This window comes from Oryctolagus cuniculus, chromosome 16 (assembly GCF_051225735.1).
Source record: "Oryctolagus cuniculus isolate XC-2025 breed Fujian yellow rabbit chromosome 16, ASM5122573v1, whole genome shotgun sequence".
In the NCBI taxonomy this organism is placed as follows: Eukaryota; Metazoa; Chordata; class Mammalia; order Lagomorpha; family Leporidae; genus Oryctolagus; species Oryctolagus cuniculus.
Genome location: NC_142882.1, coordinates 74,275,403 through 74,303,386, shown reverse-complemented (window position 1 = coordinate 74,303,386; position 27,984 = coordinate 74,275,403). Strand labels below are relative to the sequence as shown.

Genomic DNA, 27,984 nt, shown 5'->3' with positions numbered 1-27,984 from the left:
GGAAAACAGCAAAGAAAAGTTCCTAGGTCTGGAAACCTGCACAGATCTCTAACAGAGTTTGAACAGCCGTACTCTGTTGCATGGCCAGGTGACATGGGAAATGTTTTTAGTACTTTGTAAACACTAAGAAAATCAGAATGTGAGGGAGAATGAATACTGGGTAGACAGCAAGTAATCTCTGAAATAGCTATGAATCTGTTTTGCTTTTTGAAGCACTTTATCCAATAGTAAACATCCATGTAGAGTGGAGGACAAATCAAGAAAAATACCCATCATTGGTAATGGCTACATTCTATTTGGAGGCAGGAATCCTAACATATCTTAAACATAAACTTTCCACTAAGAGTTTGTTCATGTAATTTCTCTCTCTTTCCTGGAGAGCTTTCTTTATTCCATATTCAGTTAACAAATTCATCTTCATCCTTCAAACCTCTGCCCAAGTACCTTTCATCTTTGATGCCATCTTTGCCTCCCTTAGACACAGTAGAGTCCTCTCTTCAGTTCCCTTAGTACCTTGTACATGACTGTGTCCTGCTTTCTTATATCCTGCCCTGGAGCATCCTGAAGCCAATCGGGTTGGCTCATCACTGGTTCTTGTGCCTACCACTGTGCATGGTGTGTATCAGCCACTCCATAAGTGTTTAATGTCTGCCGGCTGTCTTAGATTAGACCAAAGACAGAATAACTTGTTTAGTTCTTGCAGCCCAGAAGAAGTCTAACTTTGGATAAGTTACTTAATTTTCAAGGCTAGAATAATGGGAATATATTTGTAAAGTTGCTTCAGCTACTTGAACTGAATTATTCTCCCAAGGTTCTTGACAATTTTTTTTTTAGTTTTCCAATCTATTTTTAATCATTCTCATTATGCTAGCTGATTGATAATGCTTACATCCAAATCCTAAAGTGACTCTTACTCTCTTGTACAGTTTAACCTGCCACACTGATTTTGTATTGATTAGGTGTTAGGCCATTCCTTAAACCCAGTTGTGTTTTGGAATTTTTTCCCCATTCTTGATTATTTTGGCATCTGTTCTTGACTGAAACACATTTTAACTGTTATTTTTAAATAAATCAAATGGCCTTTTTCTTCTTTTTAAGCATTGATTTATAATCGTCACTTTGTATGTGTTTTGTCCCCAGATAGCAGGATTTTCTTGCCCAAAAACGAGAAAGTTAACCATAGTTGAACTGTAGGATTGAAGGTTACAACTGTGTGTTTTAGGAGTAATTGTCACTCACACAAATTTTAGGGCATCACAGGACTAACCATCAATTAGCCAAATGAATCAATTAACCATGCCACCATCTTTTTCAATCAAGTGTTAAGGAGTCAGTAATTCAGAAAGATGGTTATCCAGAGGGTATGAGGCCTGAGGATGATATGAGAATTACAGATTATACTGTAAATAAATTACAGATTAAACCATGATGATGTAGAATTGATTTCATTTTTCTGACATGTTTAACTATACTGATCTCATTGTAAGTGGTTGGGTATTTTATATTAAGAGCTTTTTGGATATTTAGTGTACTAACTTTTTGGTTTTGTACTTTTTGCTTGAAAGGGTCAGTCCATTCAGAACCCAAACTTAAAATTGAAATTTCCTAACAACAAATGAAGAGGAAAAAGTGAACTAGCATTCACTTTTTAAAAAATTCTATATCTTTTAAAATTTGGATATTCATATTTCAGGATTAAATCTGACTCCCTTGTGTCACTGATTTTCTTGCCTATGACCACCTCTGCTTCAGCTCTTCAGAATGACCAATTTTCAGTTAAACTGCAAAGCTCTTGAGTTGTGTCTTTTGTTGTTACCATAGGGAAAAGGAGAGCTTGTTAGCCTGGAATTTAGTATATTTTGCTACTCATTTGTATTTTGTTATTCTTTCCTTGATTTTTTTCAAACTCTTTTCATGAGGAAAATCCCCTATTCTTACCAAATAGTCTAAAATCACTTTGGATTTAGGAATTACTTATTTTACTACTTTGAAGCATTATTTTTTCCAAATAGTGAAAATTTAAATATTTCAGTGACCGTTGGGTGATGTAGCTAGTAGTTTGACCCTCAGAAGGGAAAGTAAAATTTCTAAATTTCATGGCAGAATCACAAAGTGGCCAAGAGATAAACAAATAATTTGATATATAAATATTTGTTATTAATGAAAATGAAGCATGGTCCTTTTTTGGATTCAGCTGGTTTTAGTGATACAGCTTTCTGTACTTTCTAGCCTGCTGTGTTTTTTAACACAAAAGAACAAGTAACCTCACTAGTGGCTTGACATCTGACTCACAGGAAAACATTAGGGAGTAATTAAAGCAAGGCTTTTGGCTTTTTGTGCATATGTGTGAAATTTTAACTGCACCGGAAGCAGTTGCTGCTTGCCACATGTGGCTATTGAATGTGTTTAGTCTAAATTCAGAGGTAAAATACATACTGGATTTCAAAGACTTTATATGAAAACAAGATTATAAATCATACTGATGCTACCATAATAATATTTTTCATTTACTGGATTAAAAATAGAGTATTAAAATTCTTTTTACCTGTTCTGTTAACTTTCTTCATGTGATTATGAGAAAATTTAAAATTACATGTGTCTTGCTTTACAGTTTTATTGGACAATGCCCATGTAATAGTTTTAGTTTAGCCCTGATTGCGTTTAGTGATAGTAATCCATAGATAGTTCTGGAAGGCGTAGTGCCACTTTGTTGTTGTGCAGTACAATGAGTGAATTATTCCTACTGCTTTCTGCTTTCCACATCTTTCCCTGATGGTCTTTTACATGGTTGTTAATATTCAGTTGGTGTTTATGATAACATAAATTTAAATTAATACTATTTTTCAGAGATCCAACTCATATGTTATACCATACATTATATGCCATAAATTTATCATCTGGTTCATGACTCCAGAATAATATTCTGCTACTTGTATTATTACATATTATTCCTGGTAATATTATAAAAATGAGATTTTGATTCTGTGTTTTTATAAAACACCCATCAAAGCAGAACCTACACATTGTGGGAACTGGGAAGCTAGTATTTATTAACAATCAGCCTTTCTTTTCCAGTAGACTGTCACTGTTTTCCATTATGGATAAAACAATTATAAAATCTGTGCATACTTTATTTAAAACTTATGAATTGTTGAGCACTGAGATTAGTAGAATGAAATCACATTATATGAGGCAGAGAGAAGCTGTTGAATAAACGTTGATAAAGTGAAATCTGCAAAGGTCATTCTGTGAAGATAAATGTAATACTAGAATTAGTCATCTACTTTCTCTAAGAAAAAGTATTAAGCTAATCTTGTTCCAAAAAAATCCTGAGACTGGTAGTTTCTTTTTAATGCCTTTTCATGGTAGGCAATCTTTTGTGTATCATGCAAAGGACCATACAATTAGCATGAAATGAGAGAGTGCTTTTTAAATTTGATGAATAAGGGCTCTTTTCTCTTCAGCTGATATGCATGCAAGGTGGAGGTCTGTATCCCCCCCCCCACCACCATAAGGAGCTCACAGTTTATATCTGTGTGGGCCTTAATGAGGAAGCAGCTCTGCAAGTAGTAAAAATAAGCCTGACATACATTAAAAATAGCCATAGTGCCTAGTGTGAAAGCACATTTCCCAGGTTTGCACACTTGGACTTTCCACCTTGTGCTGGATTCAAGCATGCCACTGCTCCTCTTTGTCAGTTGAGGGCATGTTAGTAAGCCCTCCATGAACATGAAAAACGTTTTTTGTTGTTTTCTTTTATTTATGAAAGTGCTTTGTTTGAAAAATATTTTAATAGTATAACTTTAGAAATGTTTTATGCCCCTGTATTCTTGTGGACTGTTTACATTTTTAGAAATACTTACCTTTGAGGTTATAGTACTTAGAACATATCAATGAGCATTGTTTCTTTCTCCTTTAAAGTGTTAATAGTCTGTTTTATTAATTAGGAGTGACCCCTTCTCCTTGACCTTTTAAACAGGGCATAATATTTAAAATTTGAGATCCCAATGTTACTGGAAAATTTTTTAGAACTTTCTAATCTTTGAAGCTCACATTTTTATATTGATGTGCTTCATAAGTAGCTAATAACATTATCTATTGCCAAATTAAAGCCAAAATGCTATAAAAAAGATAAACAGTTCTTAATTCAGCTAGCTTTTTCTCTTTTAGATCCCACCATTCATTGTGGTGCAAAGGATTTTATTTCGGCATGCTGGCTTGAGCCCTGGCTTCTCCACTTCTGATCCATCTTCCTGCTAATGCACATTCTTGGAGGCAGCCAGTGATGGCTGAAGTACTGGGGTCCCTGCCATCTACAGGGGAGACCTGGCTATTGCAGACATTTGGGGAGTAGAACAGTGGTTGGGAGATTTCTTTCTGTATGACTCCCAATGCCGACATGAAATGCCTTGTACAGAGCATATACCTGATTTGGCTCAAACTGGAGTTCGTATCTGTCAGACTCAGTACAAAAGCACTTAGCTCCCTTGTCACTGCATCATAACTGGAGGGATTCAGCTCTGCCTCAGCCTTCGCAGAGCCCCTGATCCTGGGCTGTCTGTGGCTACACCCATCCTTAAGGACCTATCCCTGCTGACCTCTGTGTGTGCACACACTCCCTTGTACATGCAGGGACTAAGAACTTCCATAAAGACTTTAAACCTGAGAAAGGGAAGACAGCCTCTGACCTGTCCTGCCTTCTACCTACCTGCCTTTGTTTTTTCCTTCCTTCTCTTTTTATCCATGAAGCTCTGGAAGCTTTGAATACTAAATCTGAAAGTTTGCCCTCTGTTTCGTCTATGATCAGCGGTCACTGATAATGATACCTTTAATATAAGGTAGATAAAAAGCAATAAGTTTCCTTCAAATCATAAAGATAGGACACTGTTATTATAGATAACACTTCTAATGTTATCTATATAATCATTTAATTTTTAAATTTTTTAAATTATGTAATATTAACCATATAGTCAGATGCTTTCTAAGGAAATGTTATAAGTGTGCTGCAATATATCTCAGGCATTTTCTTTCTTTCTTTTTCTTTTTCTTTTTTTTTTTTTTTTTTTTTTGACAGGCAGAGTGGACAGTGGGAGAGAGAGAGACAGAGAGAAAGGTCTTCCTTTTTCCGTTGGTTCACCCCCCAATGGCTGCTGTGGCCAGAATGCTGCGGCTGGCGCACCGTGCTGATCTGAAGCCAGGATCCAGTTGCTTCTCCTGGTCTCCCATGCGGTTGCAGTGCCCAAGGACCTGGGCCATCCTCCACTGTACTCCCGGGCCACAGCAGAGAGCTGGCCTGGAAGAGGGGCAACCAGGACAGAATCCGGCGCCCCAGCTGGGACTAGAACCCGGTGTGTCGGTGCCGCAGGCGGAGAATTAGCCTATTGAGCTGCAGCACCGGCCTTCAGGCATTTTCTTATACATGTTCTTTCTCTAGCAATTCTTAGCATTAGCAAGGACTTCTTGGCCTTGGTTAACAACAAATTTGATGATAAAAATAAAAATTTTAGGAAATATATCTTTCCTGATGAATATTGTGAATTGTGGTTGAACAGTAACAATCATTTGCATGCTTGCATTCAACATAATCTAGTGCCTACAGCAGTAGCTGTCTAGCGGTTTAGGGAAAAGTTGATTTCTGCTGGCCCTTAATTTTTTAATTTATTCATTCAGCAAGTAATTCTTAAACATCTAGCTTGATCATTGTTTTGTGCTATCCTTGGTGATGTAGGAGGGAGCTATAAGATACTTCATGAGGGCAAAATCATTTGAATATCTGGGGAAAAAAATTAAAACTCATTTTACTTTTTGTAAGTATAAATGAACAGGAAAAGGAAAGTGTTGAAACCTGAGCTAGAACTATAACCAAAGTGCTTTAGATCTTACACCATGGGAACTGGTTGAAGGATCATATTTTATTTTTATTTTAAAGAAAAACCCATTTTGGGGCCGGCGCTGTGGCGCAGCAGGTTAACGCCCTGGCCTGAAGCACCAGCATCCCACATGGGCGCCGGTTCAAGACCCGGCTGCTCCACTTCTGATCCAGCTCACTGATGTGGCCTGGGAAAGCAGTACAAGATGGTCCAAGTCCTTGGGCCCCCTGCACCCACGTGGGAGACCCAGAAGAGGCTCCTGGCTCCTGGCTTCAGAACGGCACAGCTCTCCGGCCATTGCGGCCAATTAGGGAGTGAACCATCGGGTGGGAAGACCTTTCTCTGTCTCTGCCTCTCCTCTCTCTGTGTAACTCAGACTTTCAAATAAATAAGTAAATCTTAAAAAAAAAAAAAAAGACCCATTTCATATTCTGATATAATTACCAATTACCATGCTTGAGCATTTTAAAAAACAGTTTTGTATCCTTTTGTTTGTTAGAAAATATTTATGGCAAAAAGGTGTAGTATCTGTTATTTTTACCTGAAGAAACACTCAGTATCAGCCTTCTGGATCTTTTTGGCCATGTAGGATTTAGAGGCGAGGCAGCCTCAAGTGTCATGTGACTCATCCTTTTCCTCACATTTAATTATTCACCAAGTCCTGTTCAAGACTTCTATTTTCCTTTACCTCTTCTGTGCCAGGACCAGAGATCAGGCCCTCATCATCTCTTATTGATTTATTGAAGAGCCTCCTGCCTGACCTTCCTTCCTCGTCTCTTCTTTACACAGCACTACAGTTTTCTACTTAAAAAAAAAGGGGGGGGGGCATTGTGTTACCTTCTCCTCTTTCCCTCAGAAATCTCCAGTGTTATCTGTTGCTTCACAGACTTTGTGAGTGGGCCTGCAGCTCTTGCCCTGATCCTGAGAGACTGTGTATACCACGGTAGAATCTACTGGCCATTTGCTGAACTAGCCGTGGCCGGCTGTGTGTTGGTATGGAGTACCCTTTTGGTAGCAGCCTCTGTGGCCATCAGCCCTGCCAGTCCAGCCCAGCCCAGAATGTGACTGTTTTCCCTGGAGCCTTCCCAGCCTCTCCCATGAGAAGTCAGCACTCCCTTATGATACTGATCTTTACCTCTGTAAGGCAAAATATTATATTGTATATATTGGTGTCTTTTTGCCTTCTTCCTCCTTCTTTAAACATATCTTTCTTTTTTTTTTTTTTTTTTGCTCTGAGGGACAAGTATTGAGCCAACCCTGAAGCATAGACACCTCCTCATGTTGATTCTTATCTGCAGCATGTTTTAGTTCTGCTTTTCTTCTCCCACTTTCAATTTCAGTGCTTTATTTTCTGTCAGATATTGCTGTGAAATCATGGTCAGAAGCAATATAGTAGTGCTTGAGTGAACATAAATGCAAGACCTTAAGTTTCATGAAAGCAGGAACATTGTCTTGTTCATCATTGTGTCTTCACTGGATAAGTGAACTGAATTGAGTCACAATGACGTATGTTTAGGTCCCCACATCTTTGTCAGTATCTGCATAGAGAATTTGTCATTCCTTCTGATATATAAGCAGATCACCCAAACCTCTCCTTATATGGCTGTAAGACTCTTGCTTTTATTATAAAAATAAATCAGTAAATAAAATGTGTATTTTGTTGTTAGGTAGTAATTCCCATATCTCTCATTCGAAAAGAAGATAAGGTTACACCAAATACTAAAGATGTGCTGTTCCTTTATGAGGAAAATTATTTGTATTAAGTTAGATATTCTGGGCTGGTAGAAACTGCATGCTTCTAACTAGTAATTTGATGGAAATACACAGCAGTTAGAATTTAGAGCATGCTCGTTCCACTCTGTTTCAGGCCCTCACCTCACGTCTTTAAATTCAGCCCTCATGCCACAGCTCTTATCTCCAGGACATCTCCTGCAGACACTTGTTCTTGCATATTTATGAAAGTCTCATTCATGATGATATATCATGTAATGTACTTTTTAAAATTATCTGGACTACTTGACCATAAAAATCAAATTAAGGAACAAAGAAGTTCTATTTGGTAGCTCCATTTGCATGACTGTCTCTGTGTGTCTCTTTGAGTAAAAGAAGTTGTAGTGGTCTGTAAGTCATAGGCCAATTTCCATCGTTCTGAAAGTGGGTTATTCCGGGTTGTGTTGTTTGGGTTTATTTTTGTGGATTATGTGAACTGAGGTCCTCCTAAACCTCCCTGTGACCTGAGCCAGTGTTGAGAGCCAGGGGTTTGGGAGCTCTGATTCCCTTTGTGGCTTTTTGACAATTAGCCCAACTTTGCTGTATTTCTTCATTGACACCGTTGGGATAATCACCTTTCATACCTCCTAGGAGTATTGTGAGATTAATTAATGTTTGTAAAGTGTTTTCAGGATCAGCATGAAAGGTATTAATTTGTAAGCATGTGGTATTATTATAATTATTAGTAGTAATAGGGATGGTTGTTTAATGCAAATTTTCTTGTAAATGTAGTGTCATATTTTCAAAGGACAACCTCTCTTTGTGACCAGATGTGGATACAATTAACCCTTTACCCTTTGTTTTGAAGATACAATGAGCCAATTGTGTGTGCAATTAGACGTGTGTGCAGTTTTTGCCTGAACAACTAATTACAGCCTTGGTAGAAGGCCTTTTGAAAATGCTGGCCCTTTGAATCTTGACTGTCCCTATCTGTGCAATAAGCAATTTGTGTGAAGCATATTTGGGGGCCATAGAGGCTCCTGAATGTTGAATTGCATCTGTGGTTGCTGGAGGAAGATTTTATGTATTAAAGCCAAGAGCCTTATATTTTGCCATCAAGCCTAAAATGCTTTTCACATGGTTCTGATGTCAAAGCTTTTATTGATTTTTCTTAATCTTGATGTTCAGCTGAAAGATTTTTCAGACTGCTTTTATGAAACAGGTTTTTCTTTTGTGAAGCTTTTCCCCATTGAAAACTCCATTTCCTTTCTCCTTCGCATTCAAACACAACATCTCATATTGCTGTTACTCACTGAGTGGTGAGGGAGGAACAGACTAGACTGATCCTCTCTTCCCATGCTAATCATGATTATTCTTAACACAAAAATATGACTTCTAAAAAGCAGAAACAAGAGAGGTCAGGAAGATACTATAATAGCCATTTGTCTCCACTGATATCCTGAGTGAAAAGGGGTAGCTTGTGGCTTTTCTAATGGTGTAGTCTGGGAACAGTCTCTATGAAGACCTCTGTTTCTTAACATCGAGTTCTACTGTGTTTAAGGCCCAGTGTCACTGCCACGCGGGTTCGAGATGAGCAGAAGTCCAGCTGTGACTTTCTAGGGGCTTAGAAACCACTGCTGATGGAAGAAAGGTGCCTGCCTGTGGACCGCAGTAAGTGCTGTGCAGGGTTCTTTGCAGGTAGTGATCATATTGATCAGAGACCTCAGGAGAAAAGCTTCTTAGAAGAAGTTGCATTTGAAATAGTTCTTAAAGGAAAGGCTGACTTTTGAGAGACAAGAGGGAAAGGTTTTGTGTGAGCCAAGGTGCAGAGCCATTAAAACATAATCAGGTTTAGGAAGGGTGATTGGTTGTGCTAGTGTTAAAGTTACTTTGTAAAGGAAGTGGTAAGAGATGAGACTGAAAAGGCTACATGAGCCCACATTGTGGAAGGCCTTGAAAGTTAGATGGAAAAATGCATATTTAATTCTGCTGTCGCTGTAAAGCCACTGTATAATTTTGATCAAGAGTGACAGGAACAGAGCCATATTACGAAATGAAGTGGGCTTCCGCAGGTCAGATGAGCTGCCGTGAGAGACTGCAGGAGAGATGCATTCAGAAGCATTGCTGAAATTGTGACCAGAGTCATCTCCAGACTGTTAGCATTGAGAGTGAAAAGCAGAGGTGTTACAACCCAAGGCTTACTGTGGAGTTCGTATTCCTTACTATTGGCAACTGTTCTGATAGAGCTGAAGGAGGGGATGGAGCTGGGTCAAGATGACCAGGAAGAAGAATGTAAATGCCTTCCGTGGAAATTGGGATGTCAGGAAGGGGGAGATTTACGAGAACTAACCCCCAGGAGTTAGCACGCCATAGCTCATTTACACAAGTAGAAAAAGATAGCAAGACAGAACATACACTTCTCGGAGTCTACTAACCCTTATTCTAGGAAAAACTAATGGAAAACTACAGATATATATTAAATGTACAAAACATAGCTCTTTCTGTATGCTTAAAAATAACTTTAGTTTTTGAATGGCAGCTACAACATGGTGGTTACTTTTTCAGGTTTTTAATTTTTTTTTTTTTTTTTTTTTTGGACAGGCAGAGTGGACAGTGAGAGAGAGAGACAGAGAGAGAAAGGTCTTCCTTTGCCGTTGGTTCACCCTCCAATGGCCGCCGCTGCAGCCGGCGCACCGCGCTGATCCGATGGCAGGAGCCAGGATCCAGGTGCTTTTCCTGGTCTCCCATGGGGTGCAGGGCCCAAGCACCTGGGCCATCCTCCACTGCACTCCCTGGCCATAGCAGAGAGCTGGCCTGGAAGAGGGGCAACCGGGACAGAATCCGGCGCCCCGACCGGGACTAGAACCCGGTGTGCCGGCGCCGCAAGGTGGAGGATTAGCCTATTGAGCCACGGCGCCGGCTTACTTTTTCAGGTTTTGATTTAAAACATTTGAAAGGAAATCAAAGCTGAACAGTAGTCTCATGTCTAAACTTAAAGTCTGTTTTCCAGGTCACATCATCACATACCAGTTTCCAGGGAAGTTCCACAGAGAATGTATCATGCCACCAGCCTGAGAGTGTGGAGATGTACCATGTCCCTGACATCCTTACCTAACCCAGTAGTATTCAGTCATCCATAGATTCCTTATCCTGTTACCGCCTTTTAATATTTTCAGTCTGTGCCATGTCACTGGCCAATGCCTTAGTTCATCCATTATAATAAAATACCATAGACAGGTGACTTATGCAGTTCTGGAAAGTCCAAGATCAAGATGCCAACCAGTTGGTTCCTGGTGGGGGCCCCCTTTCAGATTTGCAGATGGCTGCCTTCTTCCTGGGTCTGCAGATGACAGAGAGAGAGAAAGAGAGAGGAAAAAATGAATATGTCTTTCTCTTTGTCTTCTTATGGCCTCACAAGGGCCCCCATGCTATGACTTCATCAAATCCTAATTACTTTCTGAAGGTCCCATCTCCAAATACCATCAGGTTGGAAGTTGGAGCTTCAGCATAAACTTTCATCTGTTTGTTTCTTTGTTTTGTGAGAAAGACAGTTTGGTCTGTAGCACACAATAAATTTCACAATTTAGAGAGTTGTTAACACTTATTTAAAGAAAATGTCTTCTTAACCTTCATTTGTACAGTGAAGTGTATATCATCCATGTAGGAGATGCTCTTTGCATATAATTCCAGTTTCCTTTTCCCTAAGATACTGGGTTATTGTGGAAAGACTGAGCTTTGGAATAATACCTGTTTACCTTTTCTGTAAAATTCAAATAATAAAATTATGTTTGCAGTTGTTCAGACCAAATCTTTAGAAATTATACTGACTCCACTCTACCTCTGAAATCTACAGGCAAGCCATCAGCAAATTCTGTTGCCTTTATCTTCAGGTTTACCCAAATTCTATCAGTTTTTCCCCTCCTTCACCACCACCAGGTCCAAACCACTATTAGCTCTTACCTAGATTACTGAAATAAATTCTACCCGTCTTTTCCCATCTTCATGTCTCATCCATATATTCTCAGCTGTATAAAGGGTATAATGATTCTTTTTAAATATAAGGCAGATCAAAAGTAGGAAATGCCAAAGTTTTTGTTAACTTCAAGTTCCTACACAGTCTGGTCTCTATTGCCGTCTGCCCTCTCTTCTTCCCATTTGCTTTTCTCACACTGCTACAGCTGCACTCTCCCCTGGCTCTTTACTCTGCTGCCTCAGAACCTTTGCACTGCTGTGCTGGCCTGGAACAAGCCCCCTACACACACACACACACGTACCTGGTGTTCACATGTCATGTCATGAAGGCCTTTCTAACTGCTTTGAAAAAAAAAAAAATGGTAATTTCCCCACACCAACATTTTGTGTCTACCTTTTCTGCTTATTTGTGTTATTGTTCTTATCACTAATATCTAGTGCTATAGAATGTGTTTCACCTAATTTTGTTGATTATTTATCCTTTCCAGTGCTGAAAACAGTGTCTGGCATAGGGTAGCTGCTCAGAAATATGAGTTGAATGAAAGGAAGCAGACACATTTTTAGGCACTGATTATTAAATACTGTTACAGGTCGAGGAGGGGGCATTTGGTGTGTTGCTTTATAGGCCACTTGGGACACCCACATCGATATCGAAGAGCCTGGGTTTAAGTCTCAGCTCCACTCTGATTCTAGCTTCCTGCTAATGCGCACCCTGGGAGGTAGCAGGTAACAGCTGAGTAATTGGTTCCCTGCCCTCAACATGGAAGACTTGGATTGAGTTGCCAGCTCTGGACTTTGGCCTGGCTAAACCCCAACCCCAGCTGTTGTGGACATTTGGAGAATGATTCAGCAAATGAGAGATATTTATTCTCTCTCTCTCTCTCTCTCTCTCTCTCTCTCTCTCTCTTTCTCTCCCCCTCCCCATTTGTCTTGCTCTTTCTGTTACTCTGCCTTTCTAAAAAATTCATTTTTTTAAACTTTTATTTAATGAATATAAATTTCCAAAGTACAGAATATGGATTACAATGGCTTCCCCCCATAACGTCCCTCCCACCCGCAACCCGCCCCTTATCCACTCCCTCTCCCCTTCCATTCACATCAAGATTCATTTTCGATTCTCTTTATATACAGAAGATCAGTTTAGCATACATTAAGTAAAGATTTCAACAGTTTGCTCCCACACAGAAACATAAAGTGAAAAATACTGTTTGAGTACTAGTTATAGCATTAAATCTCAATGTACAGCACACTAAGGACAAAGATCCTACATGAGAAATAAGTGCACAGTGACTCCTGTTGTTGACTTAACAAATTGACACTCTTGTTTATGGCATCAGTAATCACCCTAGGCTCTTGTCATGAGCTGCCAAGGCTATGGAAGCCCCCTGAGTTCACTGACTCTGATCATATTTAGACAAGGCCATGGTCAAAGTGGAAGTTCTCTCCTCCCTTCAGAGAAAGGTACCTCCTTCTTTGATGACCCATTCTTTCACGGGGATCTCAAATGGTGGAGTTAGAAACATACCAGGGGATTTGAATTCAATCCCATCGAGGTGGTATGTACCAATGCCATCTCACTAGTCCCAGTGATCAATTTCTGTTCACAATTGATCATAATGATAGGACTAAGAACCAAAGGGATCACATAAACAAGAATAGTGTCTGCAAATACTAGCTGATAGAATCAAAAAGGGAGAGAATGATCCAACATGGGAAGTGAGATACACAGCAGACCCATAGAATGGCAAATGTCCTAAACAGCACTCTGGCCTCATAATCAGCCCTTAAGGCATGCGGATCCGGCTTAAATGCCCATGAGAGTATTTCAGGCATGGAAAGCCAAGACACTCTGGGGGAAAAAAAAAAATTCATTTTTTAAGGGGCCGGCGTTGTGGCTCATTCCGTTAATCCTCTGCCTGCGGCGCCGGCACCCAATATGGGCACTGGTTCTAGTCCTGGTTGCTTCTCTTCCAGTCCAGCTCTCTGCTGTGGCCCAAGAGGGCAGTGGAGGATGGCCCAGGTGCTTGGGCCCCTGCACCCACATGGGAGACCAGGAGGAAGCACCTGGCTCCTGGCTTTGGATTGGCGCAGTGCTGGCCGTGGCATCGTTAAAAAAAAAAAAAAAAAAAAAAAAAAAAAAAAAAAAAAAAAAAAAAAAAAACTTAAAAAAAACCACATTTTTAAAAAATACAGTTTCATATCAGAACAATATATTGTCAATGCTGCCTTCATTCTTCCCTTTCATTTCTCAAAGCATAACATACTGGGTTGTATACAGTATTCTAAAATCAAATTTGACATAGTTTTCAACCAGGGAAGTTATTATTGAACATTGTGCTATGTGTGGTGGGTTAAGCAGGTTAAGCCATGATTTGAGAGGCTTATATCCCATATCAGAGTGCTGGTTCAGGTCCCACCTACTCTGTCCTCAGTTCAGTTTCTGGCTAATGCACCTGGGAAAGCAACAGAAGATAACTCAATTACTTGGGTTTCTACAGCTCATGTGGGAGACCCAGAGGAAGTTCCTGACTCCTGACGTTAGCCTGGCCCAGTTCTATTTGTTGCAGGCATTTGGAGAGTTAGCAAATTGATGGAAGATATCTCCCTCTCTACCCTACCCTTCAAATGAATACATAAATCTTTAAAGAAAAAAAAAATCATTGTGGCTATAGAACTACACTACACTCCTGTCTTCAGAAAGTGTTATTTGGTTTTTCAGTCTACTTCTTCATACTTGAAATCTTTCTGAAATTTGTTTTATACTTAGCAGGTTTTAGGTAAAATTGACATTTATAAAAATATTGACCAATATTAGTCATTCTTTTTAGAAACTTTAACAAAAATCTAGTCTGGATAATTTATTATCTATCCCAAACTTTTCTTCCAATTCTATGAGAAAATATTTTTTCTAAAAGCTTTTGAGGAATAAAAATCTTGTCAAAATCATTTTTCCAATGGAGTCTGGTAGCTTGATTACTTTCTCATTACATAATGTATGTCCAGTTAGAAAATACTTTAGTAGGTATTACTTTTATTTTATATGTTATGTGTTGGTAATATATACTATACTATATTGGCTCAAGTATTTTTTGACTGGATAAGTGCAGTTGATCTGATTCATAATTCATTTCTTTCCTTTGAATTATACTGCCTTTTCTATTTTATAATTAGCATGCACTTTTTTAATTATAAAAATTAAAGAGCTTATATATACCCATTTGGCTAAATTTCTTTACATCTTACCAAATTCTTAAGATATTGCCAGTTGACCCTCATCTTTTGATGTACTTGAGCCATATGAATTAGGCCAGTGAGGAATTTTTCAACTTAACTAAATAAAGAAAGGAATTGTTGAACGTTTCAGGTAACTCTAGAATTTCTTTTGAGCCATTAATGTATTATCTAGCATTTAAAAATGATAATTTTGCATTTAATTTAACATTTGTTTGTGTTATTACTGACTAAATGGTTGCCTCTTTCAATTTGACAGTCTTTCTTTCCCACAGTAACTGATTATAACAGAGTCTGTTAAGCCACTCAATGTACCAAGATACCTGTTCTTACCAATCTGAGTTTCGATTTACTGATTCAGAATAAAATAGCATAGAACTGATATTTTCAAAAAGAGAACATATATTAGCAAATTTATCCACTGCAGTGAAAATGGTAATTGGGTTGAAGTTACACAAATGTGTGGTTTCATACAGGAAGTGTCCAGTTCCGATATCAACAGTTGATCTATTGTCTAAAGTATTCACAATTTGGTTAAAATTGTGCTCAATATCAAATACAGTGCTTCCACCTGTGAGAGTAGCATCAAAGCCACTTCTGGTGCTCTAAAAAATGTCTGCAGAGGATATACTGAATAAAGCTTAAAACTGCTGTTTCTGAAATGCTTTTGGTTATTGCAGTAGTTATTTTCTAAAAGTTATTTTTCTGTGCACTGTTAAAAGAACAAAAAAGGAGACATCTGTGAAATCTTTGTTGGAATGCTGCTCTTATCCAAGCCACTTATGCTTAGAAGCAAGGAAATCATTATGAAAGCTGAGATTGCCTTTTTTATTATTGTGAAATCAAACTTAATGGAGAAGACAACTAGAAAGTCAAATCTGCTTTTAGGATTATTATTTCAATTATCATTATTTATGAAATAAAAGACTTTTAAAGGCTATGCATACTCTGGTAGTTCATATTTTACCGCCAGATTTATTTAAGTTATTTTCTCAATTTTCAAGGATAATAATTTATCCTAGTTTTTTTACATCATGATCATTACAGACATGTGAGTACCACATTGTGCTACAATATTATGATGGTTACAAGGACTAGGCAGTGGGACATTTTATTTACACTACAATTTTATGGACCTACCATTGTACATGTGGTCCATCATTTACCAAAATACCATTGCGTATCACATGATTGTACAACTAATATCTTTATATTGTTCTTGTATCCTGCAACCTTGCTGAACTTGTTCTAGATGTATTTTAATGGATTCTTAGCAATTTTCTATATAGAAAGTCATGTCTACTGCACATATAGTTTGACTTTGTCCTTTCCAATGTGGATGCATTTTACTTTATTTATGTTTTTTTCGGGAGTGGGGAGGTGCTGAGTTGACTTGACAGTTGCACCTCTAATACAATGTTGATGGAGTTGGCAAGAGTGGATACGCTTGTCTTGTTCCTGATCTTTAGCCTTCACCATTAAGTATGATGTTAGCTTGGGTTTTTCCACAGATGCAGTTTTCATTCCCTTATATTCCTAGTTTGTTGAGTGTTTTTTCATCATGAAAGAGTAATGGATCTTTTCACATATCTTTTCTAAGCCTATTATATGATTATATGAAATTATCGTGTAGCTTTTACTTTTCATTTTGTTGATCTGCTTTATTACATTAATTGAATTTCCCTAAACACATGTAAATCATACTAGGAAACCATACAAAGCTATGTTAAAAGAGTATATTCCTTACATATATTATCCATACTACTCTCTTTTCAAAAATAAGTTAGCTTTTGGGTTTTGGAAGGAAAACTGAATAATAACATCAGTTGGCTACATTTTTGCACAAGTGAAATAATTTTGTGTTTTCGCTCTTTAGTGGCTGTCTACTCAGAATTTTAATTGTTTTAAAATTTGATTTCTTATTTTTTTCTATTGGTGATCCAAGGTTTTTTGTCTTCCTAAATAATCACCATGATTTTTCTATCTTGAAGTATATCATTTTAATCATTTTTTTTTTGTTTAGGTTTTAGTTCAAAGCTATTAAATAAATAGGAAGTACTCATGGGGCTTTTAAAAATCAACTGTTCTCTTTGAGCATAAAAGCACTTCTTTTATTTGTGCTACTTCAGGCATGAATAATGATGAAGTACTTCCTCGTTTTTTCTACATTTAAGGGTCCACCCAGAGGTCTGAAACTATATTGAGTTCTGGAAATGTTCTCATTGTTTTTCCTTTTAAAAAAATATGTTGAATGTTTATTTATTACTTCCATTTTCTTGAAAGGCTGAGAGAAGGGGAGGGAGGGTAAGAGGGAAGGAGAGAGAAAAGAGAGGGAGAGGGAGAGAGAGAGAATTTTTTTCCATTTGTTGGTTCACTCTCCAAATGCTGACAAAAGCCAGGGCCAGGCCAGATTGCAGCCAGGAGCCTGGAACTCCATCTGGGTCTCCCACATGGGTGGCAGGGGCCCAAGCACTTGAGCCATCATCTGCTACTTCCCAGGTGCACATTAGCAGGAATGCTGGATTGAAAGTAGAGTGGCTGGTACTCCAACTGGCACTCTGATATGGGATACAGGTGTTGCAAATAGTGACTTAATCTACTGTGCACATGCCCTCCCCTCTGTCTCTTTTCTAGTCTCTGATATCATCTCTAATCATAGTCAGTTCAGGAATCATAAATAAGCCCAGGTCATGTGTTTGAGGCAAGGTATCTTTTCATTTCTAACAACAGACTGAAGCACAGTCCCAGCCATCTGGCACTTTCTTTGCCACCGCTTACCCAGTGCTACAGGCTCACAAATATAGGCAGTTAAATCAGTCAGTGGCTATTACTGGACAATTGGCCACAGACAACGTGCCTCAGGAAGAGTCATTCCCATGAACAAAGGACAGTGTGTTGTTACTTTAAGTTCTTGAATTTAACTAGAATATATTTGGTTAAGGTAAAACAGTTATTTTAAACATACATGATTCAGAGATCACAGCAGTGCTTTTTACGGATTAAAATAGTCAAAACAGCATGTAATTTCAGGGTTACTAAGATCTGCAGAGAATTAACATACCCAGCTGGATGTAAAAAATGACACATAATGTAACACCCAATGTGTTTTCCAACAAAATTGGTTTCTTCCACATTCTATGGGCTTTGATTGTTTATTTTCTTTTGAGAAAAAGATAAAGTATGAGCTTTAGAAAAGTATTCTACTCCCCTTCCCAAAGCAGAAGATACATTTTGGTCTTTATAAAGAATTGTGCTGCATCTTTAAAGACATGAAGGGAAGTTTCCTTAGACTCTGTCAGACTGTGGAAGCAATAGAGAATAGTGGTTAAGCTTCTAACCCCAGAGTTAGACTATATAAGTTCTTTGCAGTTCTGTGTTCCTCACCTGTTAACTGGAAATTGAAATAGTACCTACTTTGTAAGGAAAAATTTAAATCAGAGATAAGGACATTAGTACAATGACTGGCAAATCAGTGCTCCTTCGATGTGAACTGGTATCTGTGGTAATAGAAATAGGTACACTATTAGAACCATAGGACTGAAGAGAGATGCAGTTTATGAAACTGGAATCTCTAACAGCTCATATAATTGACTTATTAGTATGTATCAGTTCATGTTCTTAACCACCTTATTTCCACCCTCATGGGTGAACTATAAATTATTCAGTGTCTTCAGAGAATTCCTAACATCAGCTCACCTGCAAAGCAAGTAGGGCAAAGGAAAGCAGAAAAGCCCTTCTGGACTCTGAGTGTAGGTTCTATAATTTTAACAATGCTTTTGGGAATCACATGTGTTCACCATTATGTCACTTTGGCAGTTGAAACCATAGCAGTTATTTCTGGAAGGCTAAAGGAAAATGTACTAGGTTCTCAAAATGGACTCCCTAGAAATGTTTGTGAAATACCACACCTCTGAAAATTAGCATTCAGGTTACAAGAACCACCCCACAAACTCAAGTTTCCTTCACTTATGTGTCCTACATAATAGGGCAAAGCTAACTGCTTCCTCCCACCCATCCTGAGCCCTCTGCTCCCCACTCAGCTATTGTGAAAAACAAGCTGACCCACAGTGAAGGCCTCAGGAGCTCAAATAGAACTTTTGAGACCCTTCACTGCCATTCCCTGTCTTCAGCAGATGGACTGTGCTAAACACCCTTGCTTCTGGTGACCAGTCACCTCTGTCAGCAGCAAACTGCTCTCTTCCATAAACCTACACTGTGCTAAACCCCTTCTCACTCCAGACTTTACCACTCACCCCAGGGAAGTTCTGTTTCATCACCTTACTGTTTGTGGGAATGAAATAAAAATTCTTAACACAGCCCTACAGCTTTTGGGGAGATGTTTGTAATGGAGATACCCATTGGTGACAGGTCAGCAATCTTGAAAGTGCTCCTCAGTTCCTTTCAGACTCTCTCCCAAAGTAGCTCTTACAAACCAATTTGCTTTCCTTGGGCACTGGAATTCAAGGTAATTTTGATAAATGTAGTCTAATTTGTTGCTGTTCTGCTTGTAATACTACTGAGATAATTTTGTACATCTCTGTGTTACAAATTCAAAGGATTTCAGCTCTGTTGTGGGCTTACTTGCCTGAGAAAATACCTTCTCAATTCTGAGTCATTATAAAAGTAACTTTTTAAGCTGTGACTTGTGAGAGATTGGCACCTACCTGTATTTTTCTTGACTCCTGAGTGTTTCTGTTTCTTATCATAATCAAGAGCAATGTGACACTCGGGACTGTTCTGGCATGAGAATCCTTTTCATAACCTTGGAGTATCCTTCCGAGTTAGGAGGATGTTCTCAAGATAAACACCCCTAAGTCATTACTGTCTTTCTGGTTATCATTTATATTGGTGTAAGTGCTCTTTCCTGAAGCAGCTTTACTAGTGCAGAAGATCCCTAGGTCTCCTTCGAATTTTGACGCTTTACAACTGGAGCATCTGGTGCAATGATCTCGTGTTTCAGAGGAGTAAGTTGAAATCCAGTAGGGTTAAATGATTTGCTTAAGGTCACATGTTTGGGTAAAGGCAAAAATGCCCTTTTTACTAAGTTTTACAAATTAATTTTCAATATGATGTAGAAGTAACCATATATATCCTTTTAATTACTTTCTTTGCCCCTAAAAACTTAGGAATTCTTAAAAAGAATTAGCCTAAGAATTGATTGTACATTTATCAGCTTTTCTCTTACTGATCTGAATACATTTTCCTTTGAGAAATTCCAGATCACTTATATAGAATTTGTTACTCTGTTGAGGCTTTGTAATTTTTTTAGGAATCAATTGAGGTTTTTTTTTTTTTTTTTTTTTTTTTTTTTTTTTTTTTTTTTTTTTAAATTCATTTACTTCGCAGCTCACTAAGCTAATCCTCCGCCTTGCGGCGCCGGCACACCAGCACACCGGGTTCTAGTCCTGGTCGGGGCGCCGGATTCTGTCCCAGTTGCCCCTCTTCTAGGCCAGCTGTCTGCTGTGGCCAGGGAGTGCAGTGGAGGATGGCCCAAGTGCTTGGGCCTTGCACCCGCATAGGAGACCAGGAGAAGCACCTGGCTCCTGCCATCGGATCAGCGCGGTGCGCCGGCCGTGGCGGCCATTGGAGAGTGAACCAATGGCAAAAGGAAGACCTTTCTCTTTGTCTCTCTCTCTCACTGTCCACTCTGCCTGTCAAAAAATAAAAAATAAATAAATAAAATAAAAAAATTCATTTACTTGAGAGGTGGTGAGAGAGAGAGAGAGAGAGGGAGAGAGAGAGAGAGAGACGACTTTCATCTACTGTTACCACACAAATGGCCACAATTTTGGGCTAGAGGTCAAATCTGGGAGCAGGGGACTCAGTAATCTAGGTCTCCCATGTAGGTGACAGGGACCCAACTCTTTGAGCCATCACCATGAGGCATTATAATTTTCAAAATTTGTTAAGCTGTATGAACTTTAAATTTTCCTCTCATGATTCTTTCTTTTTGGGCACTATGTGGTTTCTGATTTTAAGTCACTCTTAACATTATCAAATCTCTATTTTATTGAGGAGACCTTCCTTTCTCAAGTGCAGGTCATGACTTATTACTCTCATAACACACAAAGGAATTCTGGTGCAAAGGCGGGCGTTTAGCCTAGCAGTGAAGATGCCTGCATTCCATATCCCTGACTCCTCTCCACTCCTGGTAATGCACGTCCTCGCAGGCAACGATGAGGAATCAAGAAGCCGGGTTCCTGAAACCCACTTGGGAGACCTGGATTTGGCCCAGCTCCTGCCTTTGGCCCAGCCCAATCCTGGTTATTGCAGACAGCAAGTGTTCGGGGAGTGAACCAGCAGATGGGAGCTCTCTGTTTCTTTTTCTGTGCCCCCTCCACCTTTCAAGTAAATAGAGAGTTTTGAAGAATTTATTTGTTAAAACTCCAGTGGAGAGTTCTAGTGGAAGTTCCCACATTTTATGAGCTGTTTCAAACAAAGTTGAAATAATATCAGTTATACTCAGATTTTAATTCATCAAATATTAAGGTGACAAGAATTACTTTAATTATTTGTTAGCCAGAAAATGTGTATTATGAAAGTATATGAATTTATTACACCTAACCAAACTTACAGTTCAAAATAAGCAGCAACCATAGATAGTGTTTAAACCCCTCACTTCACTTGTGATACCTGTTCTCCACACATTTAATACGCTAAGTTCCTATATTTATTGAGTCTTAAGAATCCTGTTAGAACTGCTTCCCATATTTTGCATCCAGTTGATTTAATTATTTCTTAAAATAATGTGCTGTAATGGCCAAAAAGTGGAGACAACCCAAACCATCAACAAATAAATGAACAAAATGTGGTATATACATACAAGGAGTGTTATTCAGCCTTAAATAGGAATAAAGTTCCAATACCTGCTACAAAATACCTGCAGCAATGTGGATAATACTATCACTCATGTGCTTGCTGAGTGGGATTTAACTGGCTTCCCTTCATAATTTCTGTACTCAGTTTCTGTACTTACTTTCATCTGTTTGGTGAAAATTCACACTTGTTTATGCAGCAGCTATAATTTCTTTTTTGTAGGATTGGGCTGGGCCAAATCCAGGTCTCCCAAGTGGGTTTCAGGAACGCAGCTTCTTGATTCCTCACCGTTGCCTGCCAGGACGTGCATTACCAGGAGTGGAGAGGAGTCAGGGAACTGAAAACATTGCATGAGATAAGCCAGACACTAAAGGACAAATAATATATGATTTTCTTTATTAAAGGCAAATTGATAGATACAAAAAGTATAATAAATGATACCAAGGTCTTGGGGAAAGGAGGAATGAATGACGACTATTGCTTCATTGGCACAGTGTTTGGGATAATGGGGAGCTCCAGAGATGGATAGTGGTCATGGTCACATAACATGCTGCATTCGCTTATGCCACTGATTTATATCCTTAATAATAGTTAAGATGATAAATTCCATGTTTTGCATATTTTGCCACGATAAAAAAAATACTGTCCTGAGTTAGCCTTGAGGTGAAATAATAGCACCCTCATTTGCCCTCCAAGTGTGCACCAAGATGGGACCCAGCCTTCTGCCATTCTGAATGGCCCCTTCATTCTCAATGCTAGGGTGGAGAAAACACAGCTGTATTTACTTTTCCAATCCCATCTTCTATTTTGAAATATAACCTTTTTGCAAATGAGAGCCAAGGTCAAGTGACAAAGCTTTCTGCTCACCTCTTCAGTTTTCCAGACATTGTTTTTCTAGTGGAGTTCTCCGGTAGATGCAGCAAGTGTGGGTAATACTATCACTCATATGCTCTCTGAGCAGAATTTAATTGGCCTCCCTTCATAATTTCTGTACTCAGTTTGGTATGATGTATTTCCTTTCACCCTCATGTTTGTGAAAATTCACACTTGTTTATGCAGCAGCTATAATATCACCAAGTTGTGTGGACTGTTCCACACATCACATTCAAATTACAAAGAAAATAAGGCTTTCTTCTCCAATATTTTCCTGTTTCTTGAAGTGTTATTTGTCTTCTGAGATTACAGGGATGTTTATATGCAGGGTGAAAATGAGATCCTACTGATAATTGCCTCTAAGTTCTGGCTATGGACATGACAATTCTAAATACATACTCAGAATGGTATATTTATGTTTTTGCAAACTAATGGTAGAAACCTTGAAAAAACATAAACTTTTAGGTCCAAACTAAAGGCAGCAAAACAGATTAGCATTTTGTCCTTAAACAGCCCTAAATAATTACATTCACTATGGTTTGTTGGTTTTTAAAATTCATTTCTTTGCTCATTAAAATTTGTTCATTAAAATGTTTGTGTTTTAAAATACATATAATAGTTAGGTTATGAGACTATCAAATGTTCATTCTATCAATATACATACCAAAGTAAAAGCAATGTAGCTATTAATATTTTTAGATTTAATAATTTATATGCATCTCACTATATCTTACATATTTGTAGTCAATCAGTATCATGTAAGTGATATCTATTTATCTCATTATCTAAGAACACATTGGTAAAATGCATTTATATTTCCTCTTGAGCTTTAAAAATAGAATATCCATTTCCTTTCCTATTGCATATGAAGACAATTGAGGTATGTTATTGTTTTATAATATGAAAAGCATTCATTTGGCTGAAATTAAAAATTAGCATGCTATGGAGATGTCAAAGACCATTTTTCATTTTTTCCCTTGAAATTATCTGGGAAAAAATATAATCTTGTTGCTTGACATTATGAAGAAGTTCAATAGATATTTGAAATAAATAAGTAAAATCTAGTGTGACTGATACGGAATATCAAGTTCTTCTGACCTGTGGTACATGTAGTAAGCTTGACGAATTGGTGCACAAACGTAGGCTATTTTGTAACCTTGGCCATGATCAGGTACTTTAGTTTCTTAAATGCAGTTATGTGTTACAGCCAGCTTGGTAGATTTAACCCAGTAATAAGATGCTTAGTTGAACTGTTACTTTAAACTCTGTTTCTCTAGCGTTACAGTCTGTATTTTAGAACCTTTCTTCTCCATCCCAGATAACAGTTGTACATATGGAAATTGCTAAACTTAAGCTCTAAAAAAAAAGTAACCTTTACTATTTCCATTAATAATAACCTCTACTAGAAGGCTTTAAGTAGATCAGCTGACTTAAACTCAGCAAGAAAATTATAATTTCTAAATAAAGTCAGTAAAACTTTTTTTAAATTTTTTCATTTTTATTTGAAAGGCAGAGAGAAGAGAGAGAGAGAAGGAAAGGGAAAAGGGAAGGGGGAAGAGAAGGGGGAGGGGAGGGGAGGGGAGGGGAGGGAAGGGAAAAGAAAAGAGATATTCCATCTACTGGTTCACTCCCCAAATGCTCTCAACAGCCAGTACTGAGTCCTAAGCCAGGAGCTCAGAACTCAGTCTCCCACATTGGTGGCAGGGAGCCAAGTATTTGAGTAATCATCTGCTGCCTCCCAGGGTAAACATTAACAGGAGGCTGGGTCAGAAGCAAAGCCAGAAATCAGTCCCTGGCAGTCTGATGTGGGATGTGGGATGTGGGATGTGGGCATCCCAACCAGCAACTTAACCGTTGTACCCAACCTAGTGAAACTTTTCTGGTGTGAAATTATGCTATAGTGTATAAAATTGAAATATGACTGATTCCAGGTTGGATTACCTTGTTATTATAAGTTGCTTATATAGGTTGCATTGACATTGTTACAGTCTGGACAAAAATACATGCTTGTTTTATATTTCACAGGGCATGGGCGGGGAGCATTGAATAGTCAGTCACGTGGTCCAAAGTCTAAACTTCTGCTGGTTAGGAGTGGTGTGACCATGGTTAGTTACCGAACTCCAAGCCTTGGAATTTGTTGAGTGATTGGTGTAAGAGGAGCATCTTTGATTATTTATAACACAAATCCCTTTCAACCATGCCCCAGTTTATACGAATAAGATGATTCCTGGTGGGGTCCTTTGGTAACATCAGGAAATTAGGACTGTTTGCCAGAGGAACCAACTATCTGATTAGAGGCTTGGGACTTTCACCTCACCACTGGACTGACTTCTGGAGAAAGGAGAGGGGCTTGAGACTGAGTTAATTACTATTGGACAAGGACTTTATATTCACCTGATGAAAATCCATGAATACTTCTGAATAAAGTAGTTTGGAGAGTTTCTGGATGGGGAACATGTGCAATGCTGGGAGGGTGGTACTCCCAGAGCATGGCCCCTCTGTTATTTGTCCCCCCCCCCACTTTATAGTGAGTTGGTCAAAAGTGCAAGAGTCTTGGACTTGTGATTGACATATACAGTTGGGGGCATTCTCAAAGCAATTCAGACTTCTCAACCATGTAACCCAGTCTACCTCCTTTGGGAGGAGTAAGTGGTAGGATTTCAGAGTTGCCTGCAGAAAAGAATCTCGCTTTATGGATACCACAGAATAGGAAAGAGGTGTTTCCCTCTAACAGAGGTGTGAAATTTCCTCTCTTCTACTTTCCTATCCTTGGCTCTCATCACTGAGGCTTTCCTGCCCCTCCAATGCTTATGTAGATTTGCAGCCCTGTTGCTGGTGCTGGACTCTTGTCCCCAGGCATAGGCTACACAGCAGCTCTCCATACTGTCCCACAAACTAGAAAGAAACACTGGCTCCTGAGAAGGACTGTAAAATCAGGTTGGTTAAGGGGATCTGGAGGCGCTGGCACTGTGGCACAGCAAGTTAAGCCTCTGTCTGCATTGCCAGCATCCCATACGGGCAGCAGTTCAAGTCCCAGCTGCTCTAGTTCTGATCCAGCTACCTGCTAATGTCCCTGGGAAAGCAGCAGAGGATGGCTCAAGTGCTTGGGCCCCTGTACCTATGTGGGAGACCTGGAAGAGGCCCCTGGCTCCTGGCTCCTGGCTTCTAGCTTCTGGCTTCAGACCAGCCTATCTCTGGCCATTACAGCCATTTGGGGAGTGAACCAGCACATGGAAGATCTCTGTCTCTGGCTTTCCTCTCTGTCTCCCTGAAACTCTGACTTTCAAATAAATAAATAAATATTTAAAACAAAAGGTGGCGGGGGTGTAAATGAAGCCAGCTGCTTCCCCTCATTCAATGAGAAATGGTCTGTTGTAAAAATATTCACTGAGCCATTTCATCAACACGTGGCATGACCTCATTGAACTGCCTTTGGGAGACATATTTGTGAAGTTGTTCATTTGCTGAGTCAAAGAATAAACTATCTGCTTCTACAGAAAATAAATGGAGCTGGGGTCTCAAACCAATTTAAGTTATATCTGCATGTAATATCATCCATACCTCTTATGTAGGTGATAATGGGACAAACAGACTTGGTAAAATTTTGTTATAAAAACAAACAATGTGGGAATCAAGGCCCAACATAATTCCTCACTTATTCTGAATGAGCTTCGATATAATGTTTATGAAGAAATTTAGGTTTTTCAGTCATTTGGTAAACATGTATTGATTGCCACTTGTCAGCCAAACATTGTTCTGGTTGCTAGAGGTGAAAGCTATGGCCCCAGGTTTGAGCTATTGTTTTCTGGGGGTAAAAGAGAACATTCTAGTCCAGTGCAGTAAGTTCTGTGAGAGAGATGTGCACAGGTTGTCAGGGGAGCATGCAGACAAGCATTTGGCCCAGGTTAGTTGGGGAAGTCATTCGAAAAACCCAAAGGGCCAGTTGAAATAGGTAAGATTAAGGGAATAGAAGAGAAAGATGTTCTAGTTAGGGATAATGGCTCAGAGCAGGAGAGCCTGGCTTGTTTGGATAACAGTAGATAGCTGAATGTGAATTTAGGAAAGTGTTTGAGGCATATTGGTAAAAGAAATCTGAGTGGTAAGCAAGGCCACGTTGTTACTTGTATGCTATAATAAGGAGTTTGTTTTTTTTCTTCAAAGGTACTGAGGAGTTTTAAGGGAGAAAGAGAATATTTTAGGTTTCACTTGTATTGAGGGGACCATAGTATAAGAGGGTAAGGCCGTATGCTGGAAACTCTAGTAGCATTCAGGGCAGAAAACTATACTGGCCCGAATGACAGTGGACTCAAAGAGTGGGGGAAGACATTGAAAGCAAAAATCCTCAAGGCTCAGTGATCTACTACATGGAGGGAGTGAGAAGGAGAGGAAAGTCAAAGATAATGCAGGTTTTATGTTGGGCACCCATGAAGATGGTGCATTCATGTCCACTGATACAGAAAATATTGGAGGAGCATTAAGATTGGGGTGGGGCTGAAGGTGGGGAAGAGATAGGCAGCAGCACTAGAACATGTTTGAGTAGAAGATGGCCTGTGGAATAGGCAGAAGGAAGTGTATGGTAGGAGTGAGCATGTGGGTCAGCGGCTCTGCATGGAAATATGATATTGAGATTAAGGGGACACACAAATCTACATGGTGTTCTACTTTTGTAGGGCAGCAGGCACCATGGATATGGGTAAGTTCATCCAAAGAAGTGTGTTGTGATTAAGAATAATAAGGGAGCAGAAATAAAACCCTGAAGAACACCATAATTTCAGAAACAGGCGAAAGAATTGCCAGTTAGACAAAAAGAAGGCATCACTAAGATGGGCACAAAGGCCACAAGTTAAAAGCCTGAAGAGATGTCACTGGCTTGAAGGGCTGCAAAGAGGTCATACAGCATTAGCACTTGCAGACGTCCCTGTGACTTAGCAAGAGGTGATTACTAGTAACCTTTGTGAGTGGAGAGGCAGAGAGGGAAGGCAGATGGCAGTGGCTGAGGGGTGAATGGCAGACAGCAAGTGTCAGCCACTGCTTAACCTGGCTGCAACAAAAGTAGAAAGACAGTGTGGGAACTAAGGAGGTGATATGCCAGTGGGCAACATGCACTAAAGGGGATTTTTAAAATTGAGTAATTGCTAACAGGAAAGATTAGCAAGCTAGAGACATCTCCTAGTTGATAAAGCCATGTCCTTGAAGGGGGAGGGGCATGTGGACAGGATGAGTCTGCAGTTCCAGTGAGCAGTTGGCTTTGGGCTGGGGATGGGAACAGATACAGATGAAGTTTGGAGGCGCAGTAGAGAGAGCAGACCCTCACCTGAGGGTTCCTCTTTTGTCTGTGAAGTAGGAGGCTGCCCACTATGCGGGGGAAGGGGTAATGGAGGACTAGGGGAGAGAAGAGGTAGGTGACATACATGCTGTGGAGAGGGGACAGCCTATAGGGACTTAAGTTTAGAGACCCTGAATTTCTAGAAACAGACTTTAAAAGTGGTAGTTTTTTTTTTTTTTTCAATTT

General features: G+C 39.2%; 2 protein-coding genes across 5 annotated transcripts in view; both read left to right on the top strand.

Annotated features, from left to right (window-relative positions):
• UMAD1 (UBAP1-MVB12-associated (UMA) domain containing 1) overlaps positions 1-27,984 on the top strand; it is a 218,990-nt gene that overhangs the window by 181,381 nt on the left and 9,625 nt on the right. The window lies entirely within an intron of this gene.
• The window catches only part of GLCCI1 (glucocorticoid induced 1), a 241,277-nt gene continuing 222,439 nt past the window's right edge, over positions 9,147-27,984 (top strand). The window contains exon 1 of the mRNA XM_089315691.1: positions 9,147-9,251. Within this exon, the coding sequence (XP_089171817.1) occupies positions 9,221-9,251 (31 nt within the window). The 5' untranslated portion in view covers positions 9,147-9,220. The remainder of the gene's footprint in view (positions 9,252-27,984) is intronic.